The 14,885-nt window shown below is 41.6% G+C and overlaps 2 protein-coding genes, 1 non-coding gene and 1 pseudogene across 4 annotated transcripts; 2 read left to right on the top strand and 2 right to left on the bottom strand.

The window, feature by feature from the left end:
- Nucleotides 1–238: 238 nt before the first annotated feature.
- casp9 (caspase 9, apoptosis-related cysteine peptidase) lies at nt 239–3,428 on the bottom strand. The gene is made up of 10 exons (XM_003978475.3): nt 3,140–3,428; nt 2,861–3,071; nt 2,683–2,760; nt 2,287–2,348; nt 2,031–2,207; nt 1,851–1,940; nt 1,620–1,767; nt 1,339–1,527; nt 1,109–1,218; nt 239–1,018 (listed from the first exon to the last, which is right to left on the bottom strand). Exons 1-10 carry the CDS (start codon nt 3,269–3,271, stop codon nt 920–922), a joined length of 1,296 nt encoding a protein of 431 aa, XP_003978524.2. The 5' UTR covers nt 3,272–3,428; the 3' UTR covers nt 239–919.
- Nucleotides 3,429–3,487: 59 nt separating this feature from the next.
- dnajc16 (DnaJ (Hsp40) homolog, subfamily C, member 16) lies at nt 3,488–8,767 on the top strand. Of its 2 annotated transcripts, XM_003978481.3 has the most exons (15): nt 3,488–3,794; nt 4,064–4,234; nt 4,306–4,372; nt 4,444–4,768; nt 4,850–5,034; nt 5,137–5,241; nt 5,332–5,490; nt 5,567–5,697; nt 5,796–5,979; nt 6,149–6,328; nt 6,415–6,491; nt 6,573–6,653; nt 6,756–6,845; nt 6,940–7,110; nt 7,443–8,767. In XM_003978481.3, the coding sequence occupies exons 2-15, from the start codon at nt 4,077–4,079 to the stop codon at nt 7,888–7,890; spliced, it is 2,361 nt and encodes a 786-aa protein (XP_003978530.1). In that variant the 5' UTR covers nt 3,488–3,794; nt 4,064–4,076; the 3' UTR covers nt 7,891–8,767. The 2 variants fall into 2 exon arrangements, with proteins under 2 accessions (XP_003978530.1, XP_029689123.1); XM_029833263.1 differs by having other exon boundaries at nt 3,488–4,234.
- A 2,114-nt stretch (nt 8,768–10,881) lies between these two features.
- Nucleotides 10,882–13,169, bottom strand: LOC115249059 (general transcription factor IIH subunit 5-like; annotated as a pseudogene).
- Nucleotides 13,170–13,177: 8 nt separating this feature from the next.
- LOC115249368 (U2 spliceosomal RNA) lies at nt 13,178–13,368 on the top strand. The gene has a single exon (XR_003888069.1). It is a non-coding gene; the product is annotated as a U2 spliceosomal RNA (small nuclear RNA).
- Nucleotides 13,369–14,885: the final 1,517 nt, after the last annotated feature.

Here is a 14,885-nt window from a genome sequence, read left to right as displayed (position 1 = left end):
ATCATTCTCTTTAACCTCATTCTCTTTAACCTCACAATGTACATTTATTATGGTTCCAACCCTTAGGTATGACTTTTATTGTCTACGCACATTATATTAATACAGATGTAAAAAAAACAAAAGATGCCTGTTCAGATATATTTTTTTGTTAAAGCCAGAGATAATCATTTCCTGCAGCTGTGGTTTTATACAAAGAGGAAACAATGAGGAAAGAGGAAGACTCTAAGGCAAACAAAACTGTTAGATCATCAAGTTTTATTTGAATGACGTAGGAAGAAGCCCCAGACAAAACCTTAAAACATGTTGCATCGACAAAAATGTGTTGTGTCCTCAGGTTGCATGAAGATGGATGATAGGACACTTGAAGCAGCAGACTGTCAGCCAATTCTGCTATCATCGACAGGTCAAAGACATGATGCATAAATGTTGACTGGCAGAAAATAGTAGGAATTCCAAATATTAAAACCAACAGTTTAATGCTTCATAAATCTAGAATGATTGGGGGGGGGATATAAGATCAAAGCAATAAGGATATAAATCAAGTAAAACACTGTTAACGTGGACGGAAATTAACCCTATAGTGACCCCTAGTGGCAATGGGCAGAAATGTAATGCTTGAACAATACCTTTTGAAATCAAGGTAACAGAAAAAAGAAAAATACATACAAATCCTTTGGATTTCCGTTGGATATAAACTGCATTTGAAGGCATATTCCATTAACTAAATTTATCATAGAAATACAGTCCAGTTTTATCACAATTTCAAATAGAAAAGCTGCAAAAAGGGCATCAACAATTACAAAAAAGACATGTCAATCAATCACCTTTTGCTAAAATCCACATATTTGCAACATGTGCAATTTTTTTCAGTTATTAGTTATGGAATTTAAAAATATCACATAAAAAATTCCTTTCATAGCTAACTTTGAAAGTAGAGAAGTTTGCGCAGGAAGTTAAAAGAGCCAGGCATCTGTTTGTACAGTCCTTTGGCCTGATTTTGGGAGACTTCATGGTTGACCTGTAAATGAGCACAGATGTTGAAACGTAATGATAAAATGGACATGGGCTTGGTGAACCTTATTCAGCTGTCAAAATAAGAGCATCTCACCATCATCAACATTGTGACCAGGTCGTCAGTAGCGGCGTTCTCTTCAAGAATGCGGTCCAGTGTTTCGATGTACCAGGAGCCAGACTGGGTGTCTCGCCAAGAAACGTAGCCTATATATAGATCACGTGGTCAAAAAAGAATTTGAGAAGCCGAATGTGGCATTTAAACCCAATTCCTAACCCGAAACATCCTATTTTTTATGTTATAAAAGATGCATGAATGCAACAAACCAGGAAAGGTGGAGTAAGACACCAGAATGTCACTCGGGGTGGGCAGTGATGCTCTGGCGTCGGGCTCGTCGGACATGCTCAGGGAGTCGCTGCTGGATGACATCGGAATGGCATCTGTCTGATCATGAGCACTGACAACAGGTGGCTCAAACTCATCCGGGGACACCTCAAAGCCTGTGTCCTTTTCATCTATTGAGATATTGATTTACATATAAGACCGCTTCATGTATCCTTTAAACTCTGGTTCACACTTGCTTTGGTTTATTCTGCGTGTTCGTTACCCCCTCCACAAGCCTGGATAAAGAATAGTTTGGGTTTGCCCTGTAAGGATGGACAATGCTGGCCATTCAGATAAGTTGTGATGTGCTGAACGGGGACAAACTGTCCATCCACGCCATACACAGCGCCGGGAAAGCGGCTGTGGCTCACCTGTGAACATGAATATGAGCACAAATTGGGTTTTAAATAGTCTAATGACAGAGAATCTTGGCAACATGGAAGACAGGTTGTACCTCTGTCCCGTGGGACAGTAACACGACCACGCAGCAGTCGTACTGCGAATGGTCCATCTTCGACAGAGCTGACAGCTCGTGTTTAATTTGCTGAAGGGTGGAATTGGCCTGTTAGCGTTATATGTCACATGTAAGTGATTATATGTTGTCATGAAGAGTGAAAGAGGAAACTGTTCTTACTCTTTGTTTCAGGTTTGTCTTAACCTTCACAATAAAGCTGAGTGCTTTGAATCTGCTCTCCAGCCTGTCACAGTCAGTGTTGGAGCCTTTACGATTGTTCAGCTCGCTCCTGGGCTCAAAGTCCACGTTGTTTATAATGAGGCAATGGCCAGAAGGGTTGGCGTCCATTTTATAGCTCTGGCACACCAAAGTAAGCAGAGAATGGGTGTAAGCCCCTCACTGAGTGTGAACTCTTTGAGAAATAAATGATGCTAACCTGAATACTATCTCGTCGAATTCTGCCTTGTGGCTTCAGTCTCATGTACTCCCGCTCGGGGGCTGGGGGAAACCAATAGCATGGTATACATCAACAGGATGTGATGATGGAAACATACTTTTTGTTTGTAATTATTTGCAAGAATTCTATATTTTTCCTTGAGTCAGAAAGTCAAATCCAAGCCTAAAATGGCCAGAATTCTACCCATAAATCAAACAAAATCTTCGCATTTGGCCTTAATGTGCTCTGGAAATGCTGCCCGGGATGAGCAAGGTAGGACACAAGGTGTGAACATGGTTTTGACATTTGAGTACATTTGTCACAGAAAAATGGATGGGTGGATGGTGGATGGATGGATGATGAATGAATGGGTCCTTCATCCATCATCATGCTTACATGGGCTGGGAGCAGTGCTGGGCTGGGGAACTGGGATGACAGGTGCTTTATCTCGTCTAACCACGTCCACTGGAGGGGCTGATAAAAAAAAAGCAGAGTCAAAAACACAGAGGAGGGTTGAACATGCCTTTCACTGTCATCGTTCCTCTCAAAACACGTGATCGTATGGCAGACTTACAAACTGGAAGGGGTTGGATAACTGGACGATCGATCGGAACAGGGGTCGGAGGTTGTATCTGAACCGCTGGACCTCCATCCTGAAGTAACTCAACCAAAGTGTGATGGCCTGTTTCTTGAAGACACTCCAGAAATAGTGGGAAAGCTCTACTTCCCCGGGTCTCCAAGTCTCTGATTAACTGCCTAGCCTGGTCGCGCCGAGTTCCAGAGCTCTGCAACAAGCTCACATTTATTACTAATGATATTTTGAATGGCTCGCCTAACAGGGCAGCTATATTACCTTTATCTCATCGATCATGTCGTGGGTGAAGACTCTCTTTTCGATCAGCCCATCGTAGAGGCTTGAAGGATCCAATTCACCAACGAGATTGGTCCTGTTGCGCTGCAGAATCTTCTTATGTCTTTCCTCCATTCGGTACGAACGTGACTATGGAAATATAAGTAGGTATCTCTCAATGGTTTAGCGCGTTTGTAAAAATCTAAACCATCTCTTACAACAGAACGCTAAAAACTATTTTTCTATCATTTATCTTATTTCCTCTCTGTTGCCTTCTCCGCTTCCTTGTTTACATCACCGCCACCTGCGATTGGTCAATCGAGAACGGGGAAACTAGGGTGCGTTTGATTTATCTAGAGGCGACTCTGTCGCGCGGTGGAAGTCTCCACTGATATATACCCTTAAAATCGCGGTGTGAAGAACAATGAAATGAACACACAGGTGAAGCTATAGTAGAATGGGTGAAACGACGCTGTTCGTCCCCATCTTCTGCCTCACAGCAGCAGGTTGTCTCAGCTCACCCTTACGGGAGGAACTGTGAGATGCTCATGAACTCACCCTTACCATTTAGCCGCCGATCCATGTTACTGACGAGCTGAAGAACGGACAATCTTCCTCAGTTATGTGACGCAGTACCGGTTGAGCGCGTCAGCTTGAGGTGAAGGCGAACGGCGCGTTTAGATCATCAGCTAGCTGCTGTCGCATCTGACTGCAAATAATTATACTGTATGAAAATGTTATTGTTCCCACCTCTCCAGCGACATGTCGGGAGTTTTATATTTTAATACATATCTATTATATTTTAATGCTCTAACAATTTCCAGTGTACTTATGTGTGACTATAAATTGCACCTCATTAAGTAGGCTATTTCGAATTTTATCTGATTGCAAGTCTGAACATGCTTTAAAATACTCGATGGGCTACAGGTAAGGGTCAAACATGTCTTGGTTACTGGCCGTCGCCGTGCTCCTCTCAATGCTGCTGATGGGAGACACTCATGCTGTCCCTGAGATGGACCCCTACAAAATCCTAGGAGTCACCAGGGCTGCAAGTCAGGCTGAGATCAAGAAGGTTTATAAACGCCTTGCAAAAGAATGGTAAAGATTTTCAGTGCTGACACTTACTTGCATTTTTCCCCTTCAAAATCTAATCTATAATTCTCTCCAAGGCATCCAGACAAAAACAAACATCCAGGAGCCGAAGAGATGTTTATCAAGATTACGAAATCTTATGAGGTGAGGCTGTCATGTATATTATACCCAACTACAAGAGGACTATGCCTAGTTATACATGTAATTGTGCCCAGATCCTGTCCAACGAAGACAAGCGAAACAACTATGATCGTTATGGGCAGACAGAGGACACTCAGCCGTATGGCAGCAGCCACTACGGCCACCGCCATGACGCCTTTTACTTTGAGGAGTCCTTCTTCAACTTCCCTTATGGCAGCAAGAACCAGAGAGACTTTGCTGACAGCAAATACATCTTGCACTTCAACCAGTATGTGAACGATGTGGTGCCCAACAGCTACAGGAGACCATACCTGATCAAGATCACCTCTGACTGGTGCTTCAGCTGCATCCACATTGAACCTGTCTGGAAGGAGGTGGTGCAAGAGATGGAGAGTCTAGGTAGGAAACAACCCACCCAGTACTGTAACCATCTTTTAGCTATGGAAAAAACTGATTTCTGCCACTGTTCCATCCCCTCAGGTGTTGGAATAGGCGTGGTAGATGTTGGCTATGAGCGACGGCTGGCAAACCACCTCGGAGCTCATCGCACACCATCAATACTTGGAATTGTTAATGGCAGAGTAACCTTTTTCCATTATGCTGTAGCAAAGGAACATCTGAGGCAGTTTGTGGAAGATCTTCTACCGCTAAGACTTGTAGAGCAGGTGCATTGTTTGCTAAATGACAGCTCTGCAGGCTGTAAAATATCATCAGGAGGAGACCATCATGGAAGGTGGATGAAACTTTGTGCATAACTGTCGTTACAGATCACCGACGCTAATTACCAGCAGCTCTTGAACAGCTGGCATGAGCTCAATAAGCCGCATGTGTTTCTGTTCGACCAAGTGCCGGGAGTTCCCCTGCTATACAAAGTAGGCAATTTACCTTGAGAATTTACATCAGATTTCTCTCACAATAAACTGCTTCACTGACACAGACCTGTGCATAACTTATCTCCATAGCTGACAGCTTTTGCCTATAGAGACTACCTGCAGTTTGGCTATGTGGACCAGGGCCTCTCCGAGACTACCAACCTCCAGAAAAAATTCAATATTAACAGTTACGCGCCGACGATGCTGGTCTTCAAAGAAAATGCCCAAAAACCTGCTGATATCATTCAGGTAGATCACCACCGCTGGGGCTGGAGAGGAGGAAGGAGTATCATCTCTTTTACGTGGTCTTGTCTGCTCTCTGCAGGCCAAAGGCATGAAGAAGCAGATTATTGATGAGTTCATGGCAAACAACAAGTTTCTCCTCGTGCCGCGGCTGGTCAACCAGAAGCTGTTCGACGAGCTCTGTCCTGTCAAACAGTTTCACAGACGCAGAAAGTAATATTAAACAACCATGTGATTTTGTCCCCCCCCCCCCCCCCCCGAGGTCGGTGCACATATGCTAACAGTGGCGGCAACGTCTTCTCTCCTTTTAGATACTGTGTCCTGCTCCTCACGGGGGACGAGGAACCCTTTGCTTCTGGGAATCAGGAATTTTTCTCATTTGCCTCCACCAATACCAAGGAGGTTGTGAGGTTTGCCTACGTGTACAAACGTCTACAACAACCTCTTTGCGACATTCTCATGCAGAAACAGGACAATGGGCAGTCCCCAACACAGGTGCAGCTCATCTTTGACACTACTGTACAGCTCCGCTCTGACGCCCTAAAGATACCTCAGAATTTAGATCACGTGGAAAGAATCCAGTCTGTTTTATTAAGGATTTTAAGGAAGTTTTTGCGATTGTTTTTAGACACTCCCGCAACACTCATCTGCACTTTTCCCATAGGTGGTGATCTTGGAGAGGCGTAACGCTGCAGGAAAGGCCTTTTTCAAGCCAGTGACGGCATGGAATGGCAGTGAGGAAGACAAGCAGCGTCTCCTGGACGAGCTGGAGCAACTTAAGAAGGACCCGTCCATCCTCACCCATGATGCCATGCTGCCCGAACTCAACAATGAATTTGCCTCAGTGCGTTTCCTATTTCGATCTTCAATAATTCCTTCAGCATCAGCGCTGCCTTTGTGCTCATGGCTGAGGAAATATTGTCTCTACAGGTGTTTTTAATCCGATGGATCTATGCGTTTTCTGATTACCTGTCTGAGGTCATCGATGACATCCTGCACAATAACTGGTGAGAGGACATCTTTTAACTCTGTCTTTTTGAAGGATAATATGTTGCTTGCTTCTGTGACACATATTCAATGGTTTACAGGCGTGAGATGATGCCTCTTCTTTCCCTTATCTTCTCTGCTTTGTTCATCTTGTTTGGAACTGTGGTTATCCAGGCCTTCAGGTCAGAAAACAATCATTTCAGTCTTAAACTTATATTTTGCACACATTTCTCAGTGCATTGCATTTGACAAAATAAAAAGATACAAGTGTTGTGTGATTGCAGTGACTCCAGTGAGGATAATCAGACTAAAACAAAAGCTAAAGATGGGACAAGGGCTGAAAATGGGTCCCCGAGAGCTGGTGGTGCTCCAAGGCAAGAAAGCTTAAGTCATTTCCACATGCACCGGGAGCAGGATGATATATGTATATATTTTTTTTCTTTTTACATTTTAACTGTTACTTTTTAGCCGGGCTCCCAAGAAGAATTTTGTGGAGGTCACAGAGCTGACAGATATCACATATACAAGCAACTTGGTAAAGCTGAGGCCGGGACAAATGAATGTGGTTCTGCTCCTCACTGACACCTCCAAGAACGTCCTCCTGAGCAAGTTTGCCAAAGAGGTGTATTCTTTCACAGGGTGAGGAAAACAGTGCCAATCACAGTCATATTTGTAGTACTTTGTTAGTTATGAAGTTATAGTTATATGGTTATAAATCACTGCGATGCTTGTGCACCGGCTGGATTTCTGGAGCCAGTGTTTACTGTAGTCTCTAATTTTTAGTAATAATAAATATTGCCTTGAAACTGTATGTGCTCTGTGACGAGTGCACATGAAACTGATCGGAGGGTGAGTTGGACTGAGGGTGACCTGGTCAAACATAAAGGCAAAATGGAAATTTGACTGATACACAGGGTTAATGGCAACTGTGTTAATGAGCGTTTTTGTTGTGCCTTTATTTGCTGTTGTAGGAGCTTGACTCTACATTTCTCCTTCCTGAACATTGATAAGCACAGCCAGTGGATGGTTGCTCTGCTGGACTCTTCCCAGGATGCTGCGCAGATTGCTGCAGATGACATTGATGGAGGAAACCACAAGACTGACTACACTGGCTATGTTTTGGCTCTTAACGGCCACAAGAAATACTTTTGCCTGTTTAAGCCTGTCTACACTGGGGAGGACCTTGACAGCAAGACATCTGAAGAGGAAAGGATGGCTTCAGGGGTCAGGTCCAAGTCAGGGTATCGCGAAGAGCACCCAACACGCAAATCCAACCGAGCCCGCAGCATATCCATCCTGCAGATACACCATAAACTGGACCGTCTGGGCCTGTGGATGGAAAGACTGTTGGAAGGTACTTTACCTCGGTACTACATCACTGCCTGGCCAGAAGTGGATACGATCGCACCTGCTAAATGAAGGGAAGCATGTTGGAAAAGGACACGTTGTTCCTACACATTTGTAATCTGTGCCACATCAAATCATTAATCAGATCCCTCTGAAATCATCGCATGCTGTTTTACTGGCAAATAAGTTGCGTAAACACAAGCACAGTGGCCACCTGACCTCAAGACCTTCAGTCATATTCACACAGCCGAGGCAGCAGGATCGATTTTCTTTGTCTTCTGAATGAATACTGTGAACAGAGATGCAGTTACAAACTTCAAATGTACTTTTTAAAAGACACATCTCAACTTTTCTTTCTCTCAAATGCTGGTGCACCTGTGCAATAAAAATGTACTGGAATGACCGTCTTTAGCCCTAGACTCAAGCATCTCTCAATTGCTTCTGTTTTTTTTAAAAATTGTTCTGAAAAGAAAATGCATGTTGGAAACTCCGGCATATTGTTTTACTTCACTGCAAGCAGGGATAAAATCAAAGCCTTGGTACAACAAACAGTAGCTTCATGTAGCAAAGGTCAGGAACAGGTTTGATTTGATTTATTTCTGAATTGAAAAAATCAAATCAAATCCAAAGGATGACATGCTAAACTAAAATTCTTATTTCCAACATCGTCTTTGGGGTTTAATTGTTTTCTAAAAAATAAAATGTACATTAAATCTTAAAACATTTGTTTATTAGGGAAAAAACATAACCACAGCATTGATATTACTGTGTATATATTGTACATAATCAAATGTGTTTTGAAGAGTGTGTATATTTGACAAATCTTTGTGTTCTGGTTGATTGGAATATTCTAGTAAATGGAAATTGTCTGTTTACATTTTTACATGTTCACGTCTGCATCCATCATTGTATTGGCTGTGTGTAATAAATAAAACATAAATCAAGCTCCTGAACCTGCTCATTTTTCAAGCCAGCCTGACTCGCAGACACAGAAGCAGGACACTGACAAAAGTTGAAAAGGATGTAATGGCAAAAGCATCATATAGAAATAATGATTGATATATTTGGTTTTGTGTTTTTATTGTATTTATTTATTTTTTTAAAATCTTAGAATGTACTTTTCTTGTTACTGATATGGAACAAAATTTGAGGTTTGATTAATATCATGTGTTGACTAAAATTTAAACACTGATAACTGGGTAAAAGGAATCACTGTCCGTTAATGATTTTAAGTGGTAGACATTGAAATCATGTAATGTTCTTTGGGTCCTCTTTTAGCATTTATGGGTTTGTTGCCTTGCTCAAGTGTACCTTGGCAGTGCTCGAAAGGTGTTTTGGAATCTTCCCCTGCGACTAGAACACCTTCCATACTTCGTCTGTATGGGGCTCAAACCTAGAACCCTCCACTTCTCATCCTAGTTCCCAACTGACTGAGTTACCACCACCAATGCACACTCTCTGCTGATGTTTTGTCCAGTATAAATGGAGAGTGGCATAGGATACACATGATGCACATGCTCACCCCTGGTAAGTTGTGGAAAATAAGTCATTGCTTTCAACTGTTAGTTGTAACTGAATTTGCTTAAACTTAATTTGGGACACAACATTCCACGCATGTGCTGTTTTTGTATAAATTTTTGTATTCCTTGGTTATGTACTTGATCATGGGATGTGTCTTTTTATATACACATGATTTAGCAATTCTTCCAGCTAAAAGTAACAGATGAAACTTTAATCATGAAAGATAATGTGTGTGCATGCAGAGGGTTACAAATGTAAGGTAATTAAGGTGCACAGATGTTTTCCATCTAAGGATTTAAGGTGTTAAGATTACAAAAAATCTTTAAGCGGTAAGTTAAGGGATCCTAAAGAGATGCTGAAGGTGGAGTCTTCATGCTGCTCGTCAGCTCTTAACATGTCAATATTCCCCATTTCTTGCTTTTAGAGACACGGGGCCCGATATTTTCATATGCTGGTCATATAATTAGAACATCTTGAAAATGTTGCTTCATTTCAGTCTTACATTCAACAACTGAAGCTTGTATACTATAATCAATCATTACAGACCTATAAATTTCAAGTATTTATTTCTCTTAATTTTATTGTAACTGACAAATGAGAACCCAAATTCAGTATCTCAGAAAATTTGAATTTTAAGACTGATACGATTTCTAGAAATGTTTGCCAACTGAAAGGCATGAACATGAAAAGTATGAGTATGTACAACACTCAGTACTTAGTTGGGGCTCTTTTTGCCCGAATACAGCTTGTGGATACCATAGTCCTGAAACCAGATACTGGTAGCTTTGGCACTGTGTGCAGTTGCCAAGTCCTGCTGGAAAAGGAAATCTCCATAGAGTTGGTCAGCAGCAGGACACATGAAATGCTCTTAAATGCCTGGTAGACATTTGCATTCACCTTGGACCTGAGAAACACAGTGGGCCAACACCAGCAGATGACCTGAGACCACAAACCATCAATGACTGTGGGAACTTTATACTTGACCTCGAGCAGCATGGACTTGGTGCCTCTTCTCGCTTCCTCCAGACTCTCAGAGCTTGACTTCGAAAGCACATGCAAAATTGACTTTCAGAGAACATCAGGTCTTTGGAATACTGAGCAGCAGTCCAATCCTTTGTGTTTAGCCCAGGTGAACTACTTCTGATGCCATGTATTGTTCGATTTTCTTGGCACCAAGGATACGACAGCTGAAACCCATGTCTTGCATACATCTATGCACGGTGATTCTTGAAGCTCTTTCTTCATCCTTCAGTAAGTCCCCTAACTGGGCCGTGTATTTAACAGCAGCTTACAAGCACAGTCCAAGTAAATAAAGTCTAATAGCTGTCTAGCAACGGGTAAACTGGTCTATTGACAGCAACAGGAAGACATTTTGTGTCACCTGAAAGGTGTCTTCAGTTCTGAGCGGTTGGGGGGTTCATTCTAAGTTACTGATGTAGGAAAGGGTCGAGAAAAAAAAAGAGTTAAAATTGCCATTAAATGTAGGAAAACTGAATGAGCAATTTAGATTTTCCAATAATTCATGAGGACAAGATTATTGTAGGAAAAAAAGTTTATTTTTGTGTGATAGGAAAGGAATTCTGGTCCATCAACTCGCCAACTCTCTCCTGCAGAGTCTGAACCACCTCTGGTTCAATATAAAAAGGTGAGTTTCATCAAGGTCTTTGAGGATAAACTTCCTCCCGAGGGCCATAGTCTCATCCAGGTGGAGGAGGAACTCTTTCATAGCAGGATCACTGGTCTCATTGAACATAGGAGAGAAAAGAAAAGAATGTTTTCACATAAGGACAATAATAATGTTGCGCTTTTAAAAGGCCCCCCTACATTTTCTTTTTGAAAAACTTATAATGTAGTTATAAAATAAACTAATGTATGCTGGCAGTATAAAGTTGGACTCGCCATTCAAGAAGAACACCTTTGTGCACGTTAACCATGTTTACTGCTACACAGATGAGTGGATGGAAACTGAAGTGGTCAAAACCTGCAGATAAAAAGTGCACAAAGCTCTAATTAAAGGAATTTTTTATAGGTTTTCACAACAGAAACAAAGTAAAAGGCCAATGGCAATGAACTCACACAACATGGCAACTTTCCTTTGACCCTTGGTATTTTAGCTCATATATTTAAAGTCTGACACAGGATTGTTATAGTGTGCAGGCATGGACAGGGGTTGTGCCTCGGGACAAGGAGTTTTGGCTGGAAGAAAATATGTACTCCTAATATTACTCCTAATATTGATTTCAGTGGTCAAGATGTCACCATTGGTGCTGGTTCCCTCCCACACACCAGTGAAGTACTTCTGAAGTTTGTGTCAGAAGACCAGATCCAGACTCAAAAACAGGACTAGTTTTCATGAGGCTGGGACTTATCTAAACAGGAACATAAGCCAATTATTGGCATGGACCTGAAGATGAGTCCGTAATTACTGGGAGACAGACGCACTATGCACCCCGTTTCTGATGTAATTCCATGCAGTTTTTTGAAACCAGTATAATAAATCAATTAATCATAACAATGACTTTTGTGTGATCGTCGACAATCATCACTGCTAATAAAGCCAAATTCTGTTAACGTCAAGGCCAAACGTTGCAATATTCCTGTGAAAACAAGTAAAAGAACAAAATCATTCTGTTTCTACAACAGATAACTTCTTTAAAACCTGAGCGAAAACATTTATGCATTATTATTTTTCAATGTTTTGGGAAGATGCAATTAAAATGGTTAATGCCAGTAATAAACACAACACCCCGCCTTGTGATCACGGAAGCCGCCGACAGCACAGCAGCGCCCCCACTGTTGGGTTAAAGGAACAACATTAGGCCAGGAACGACGTGACTCTCGCCGACTCACGTAGAAATGGTAAAGTAAGTAAACGCGTTTCTTAAAATACTTTCCAATAGTGTCATTTAGCGTTATAAGCTGGTGCTATTTGAAGTTAGCAAATGTTATTAGGAAATTTCACGATTTTGTGAAAAGGTGTCAAGTTATTCCGCTTTCTTTTGTTAGCCAAAGAGCGAACCTTGGGCTTACGGACATTACGAGGGCGTTGCGTTAGGAAGACCTAAAACAAATATTTTTTACCTAATATAAAAACACTTGCATTGATGCAAATCATTTTGAAGTTGACCCTGCAAGCAAAGTTAACTTTGCACAAATTAACTTCGTGTGAGTCAAAATACCCAGTCGAAGTTCGAATTCACAATGAAGTTCACGCAATGAGCCTTATTTTATTGCATTATAGAAAGTTCCTACTAAATTGTTACAATTGGTTCCGTTGCCTGAAATGCTATACTTTGTAAAAACTGGGGAAATCACTGGAATGGAAATGCTGCCGATGGATGATTTGTTGGCCTTATAATTGTCTCGCATTTTTTCTGCCTTCCCTTCCCCCGTTATGTTGGTCGCGCCCAGCAGAGGGAGACATAGTTTTGTTATTGCTCGAAAATGTGGTCATGTTTAATTTGTATTTTTAAAAACATTAACGTGCGAAAATTAAATGGCACAGCTGGATCGGTCTATATTTATCAAATAACTTAACGGATTAAACAGTTCAGCGACCAATTAACGCTCAACTAGAATTTTAAACAAATCGTATGATACGGCTGCCCATTGGACAGACTTACACCACGTGATCGGAAATGCACAACGCGGCGTTTAGGATCCTCGTTTTTTGGTGTTTCTAACGCAGCGCTAGGCTGTGTATCTTTGCTAACGATAGCGGTGAATATTTAGTGTAATTTTCTCACATGTAATGTTCCCACATCTTTTAAAAATGCAAAACCCACGCGTAAAAGTCATAGTCACCGGAATGAGCCCCTCCCTTCACCAGTTCTGTGGTATCGCTTCTCGGCCTTTTGGCTAAGATCAAGTGTAGTATCTGTTCTTATCAGTTTAATATCTGATACGTCCCCTACCCGGGGACCATATATTAAATTGATTTTTGGAACAGGGAGATGGAATAGGAGCTTGCTCCGTCCACTCCACGCATCGACCTGGTATTGCAGTATCTCCAGGAACGGTGCACCCCCCTTAATATGTGGAAAGTTAAATAACTTGGCTTGTTAGATGTGTGACATCAGTCAGATGTTCAGTTTCTAAAGTGGCTTGAGACACTGTTGTTACTCAAATTCTCGTCCATGCATATAGAACAAACACTTTACTTTGGTCATGAATGTCACAACTCTAATGGCCTGAAGGAGTATGTTTGTTTCGAATTAGGTGTAATTGTACAAAGAGATATGTGTGGTGTCTTGAAATTGGAGAGGGAATCTCTTTTTTTGTTCAGCTTTTAAGACACTGAATTGTGTAGACCCAGCATTTATTTTCACTTGACATGTTTTTCAGTTTTATTTAAATAAACTACTATTCTCACCACATATATCTTTAACCTGGGTGTACAGTTAAAGTGTTTCATTAACTTGTGAATTAACTTGGGTTTTTATTATGAGAGAAACCTTTCAATATTTTCTGCTGTATCCAAGGCTACATGCAGGATACAATATTTCATGACAATTATTAGCTGGGAAAGACTTTATCCACATTATGGCCATGTGAGGTAGAGGTAAGATCTTAAGACCGAGCCCGAGTCCGAGCCCGACCCAACCCGAAATTCGGGTCGGGCTTAAAATGCGTAAAATGTCAATCATTACGTTCGGGTCGGGCCGGGCTTCTCTCTCGCTGACTTTTTTTTAATAAATATTTGTTTATAAAAATATACACTAAAACGATGTGTGGATACTAAACTAAGGAATACTTATTATAAATAAATAATTTGGATAAAACAGAGAAGGCGCTGTAAGGTAATTGCTATATAACTACTACTAAACAGGAAGTGTAGAGCCAGAGCACGCTTTGGGAAACGTGCGCAAAGCCGCTTTGCATACGTTTTGCCAAAAAACGTTAGTATGTCGTGAATGTAATCTTCCCTCCGCATCCGCAAGTTTACATCTATTTTGACCATCCCAGATATGGAGCAGCAAGAGGTCAAGGATAAACTTAAGACAGGAGAACTGAAAAGGCAAACACGCACCGCTGGTAAGAGTGAAGTGTGGAAAAGCTTCAAATTGATCGTAAAAAATGATACAGAAGCTTCTGTTGGCTTCGCTGAATGTGGTCAATGTGGTGCTTTGCTTTCATATGAGAGCAAAAAGACTGGCACCTCGACGCTGAGCAGGCACTTAAACAACTGTACTCGTAAAATTGATGATCATCAAACATCTATATTATCATTTATCCCAAAGACCGCCCCTCTTCGCGCTAAGCAGGCCATTACAGACAAGTGCGTGGACTTTTGCTGTCAGGACCTTAGACCATTTTCAGTAGTCAGTGGCGAAGGTTTTAAAAGTCTGGCCCAAGAATTGATCAATATTGGGTCAACTTTTGGGCGCGTACCTGTCGACTCGGTCCTCCCCCATTACACCACAGTGTCAAAAGCATGCGCCGAGAAGGCTGAGGTAAAAAGGAACTTTTTAATTGAGCGGGTAAAGAAAGCTCTAGCAGGTGGCTGTGACGTTGCCATGAGTACCGATATGTGGACAGACGATTAC

Source organism: Takifugu rubripes, chromosome 3 (genome assembly GCF_901000725.2).
Source record: "Takifugu rubripes chromosome 3, fTakRub1.2, whole genome shotgun sequence".
Taxonomy (NCBI): Eukaryota; Metazoa; Chordata; class Actinopteri; order Tetraodontiformes; family Tetraodontidae; genus Takifugu; species Takifugu rubripes.
This window is presented reverse-complemented; position numbering and strand designations above follow the sequence as displayed.

Bases quoted from the DNA above. Each gene is read 5' to 3' on its own strand.
- casp9 (XM_003978475.3), bottom strand. From the start codon at position 3,271: ATGGAGGAAAGACATAAGAAGATTCTGCAGCGCAACAGGACCAATCTC. The intron at 2,349-2,682 runs GTAAGCATGATG...GGTTTCCCCCAG, and splicing joins CAGCACTGCTCCCAGCCCAT to CCCCCGAGCGGGAGTACATG. The intron at 1,019-1,108 runs GTGAGATGCTCT...GCTCATTTACAG, and splicing joins TGGTCACAATGTTGATGATG to GTCAACCATGAAGTCTCCCA.
- dnajc16 (XM_003978481.3), top strand. From the start codon at position 4,077: ATGTCTTGGTTACTGGCCGTCGCCGTGCTCCTCTCAATGCTGCTGATG. The intron at 6,654-6,755 runs GTCAGAAAACAA...GTGTGATTGCAG, and splicing joins GTGGTTATCCAGGCCTTCAG to TGACTCCAGTGAGGATAATC. The intron at 6,846-6,939 runs GCAAGAAAGCTT...GTTACTTTTTAG, and splicing joins AGAGCTGGTGGTGCTCCAAG to CCGGGCTCCCAAGAAGAATT.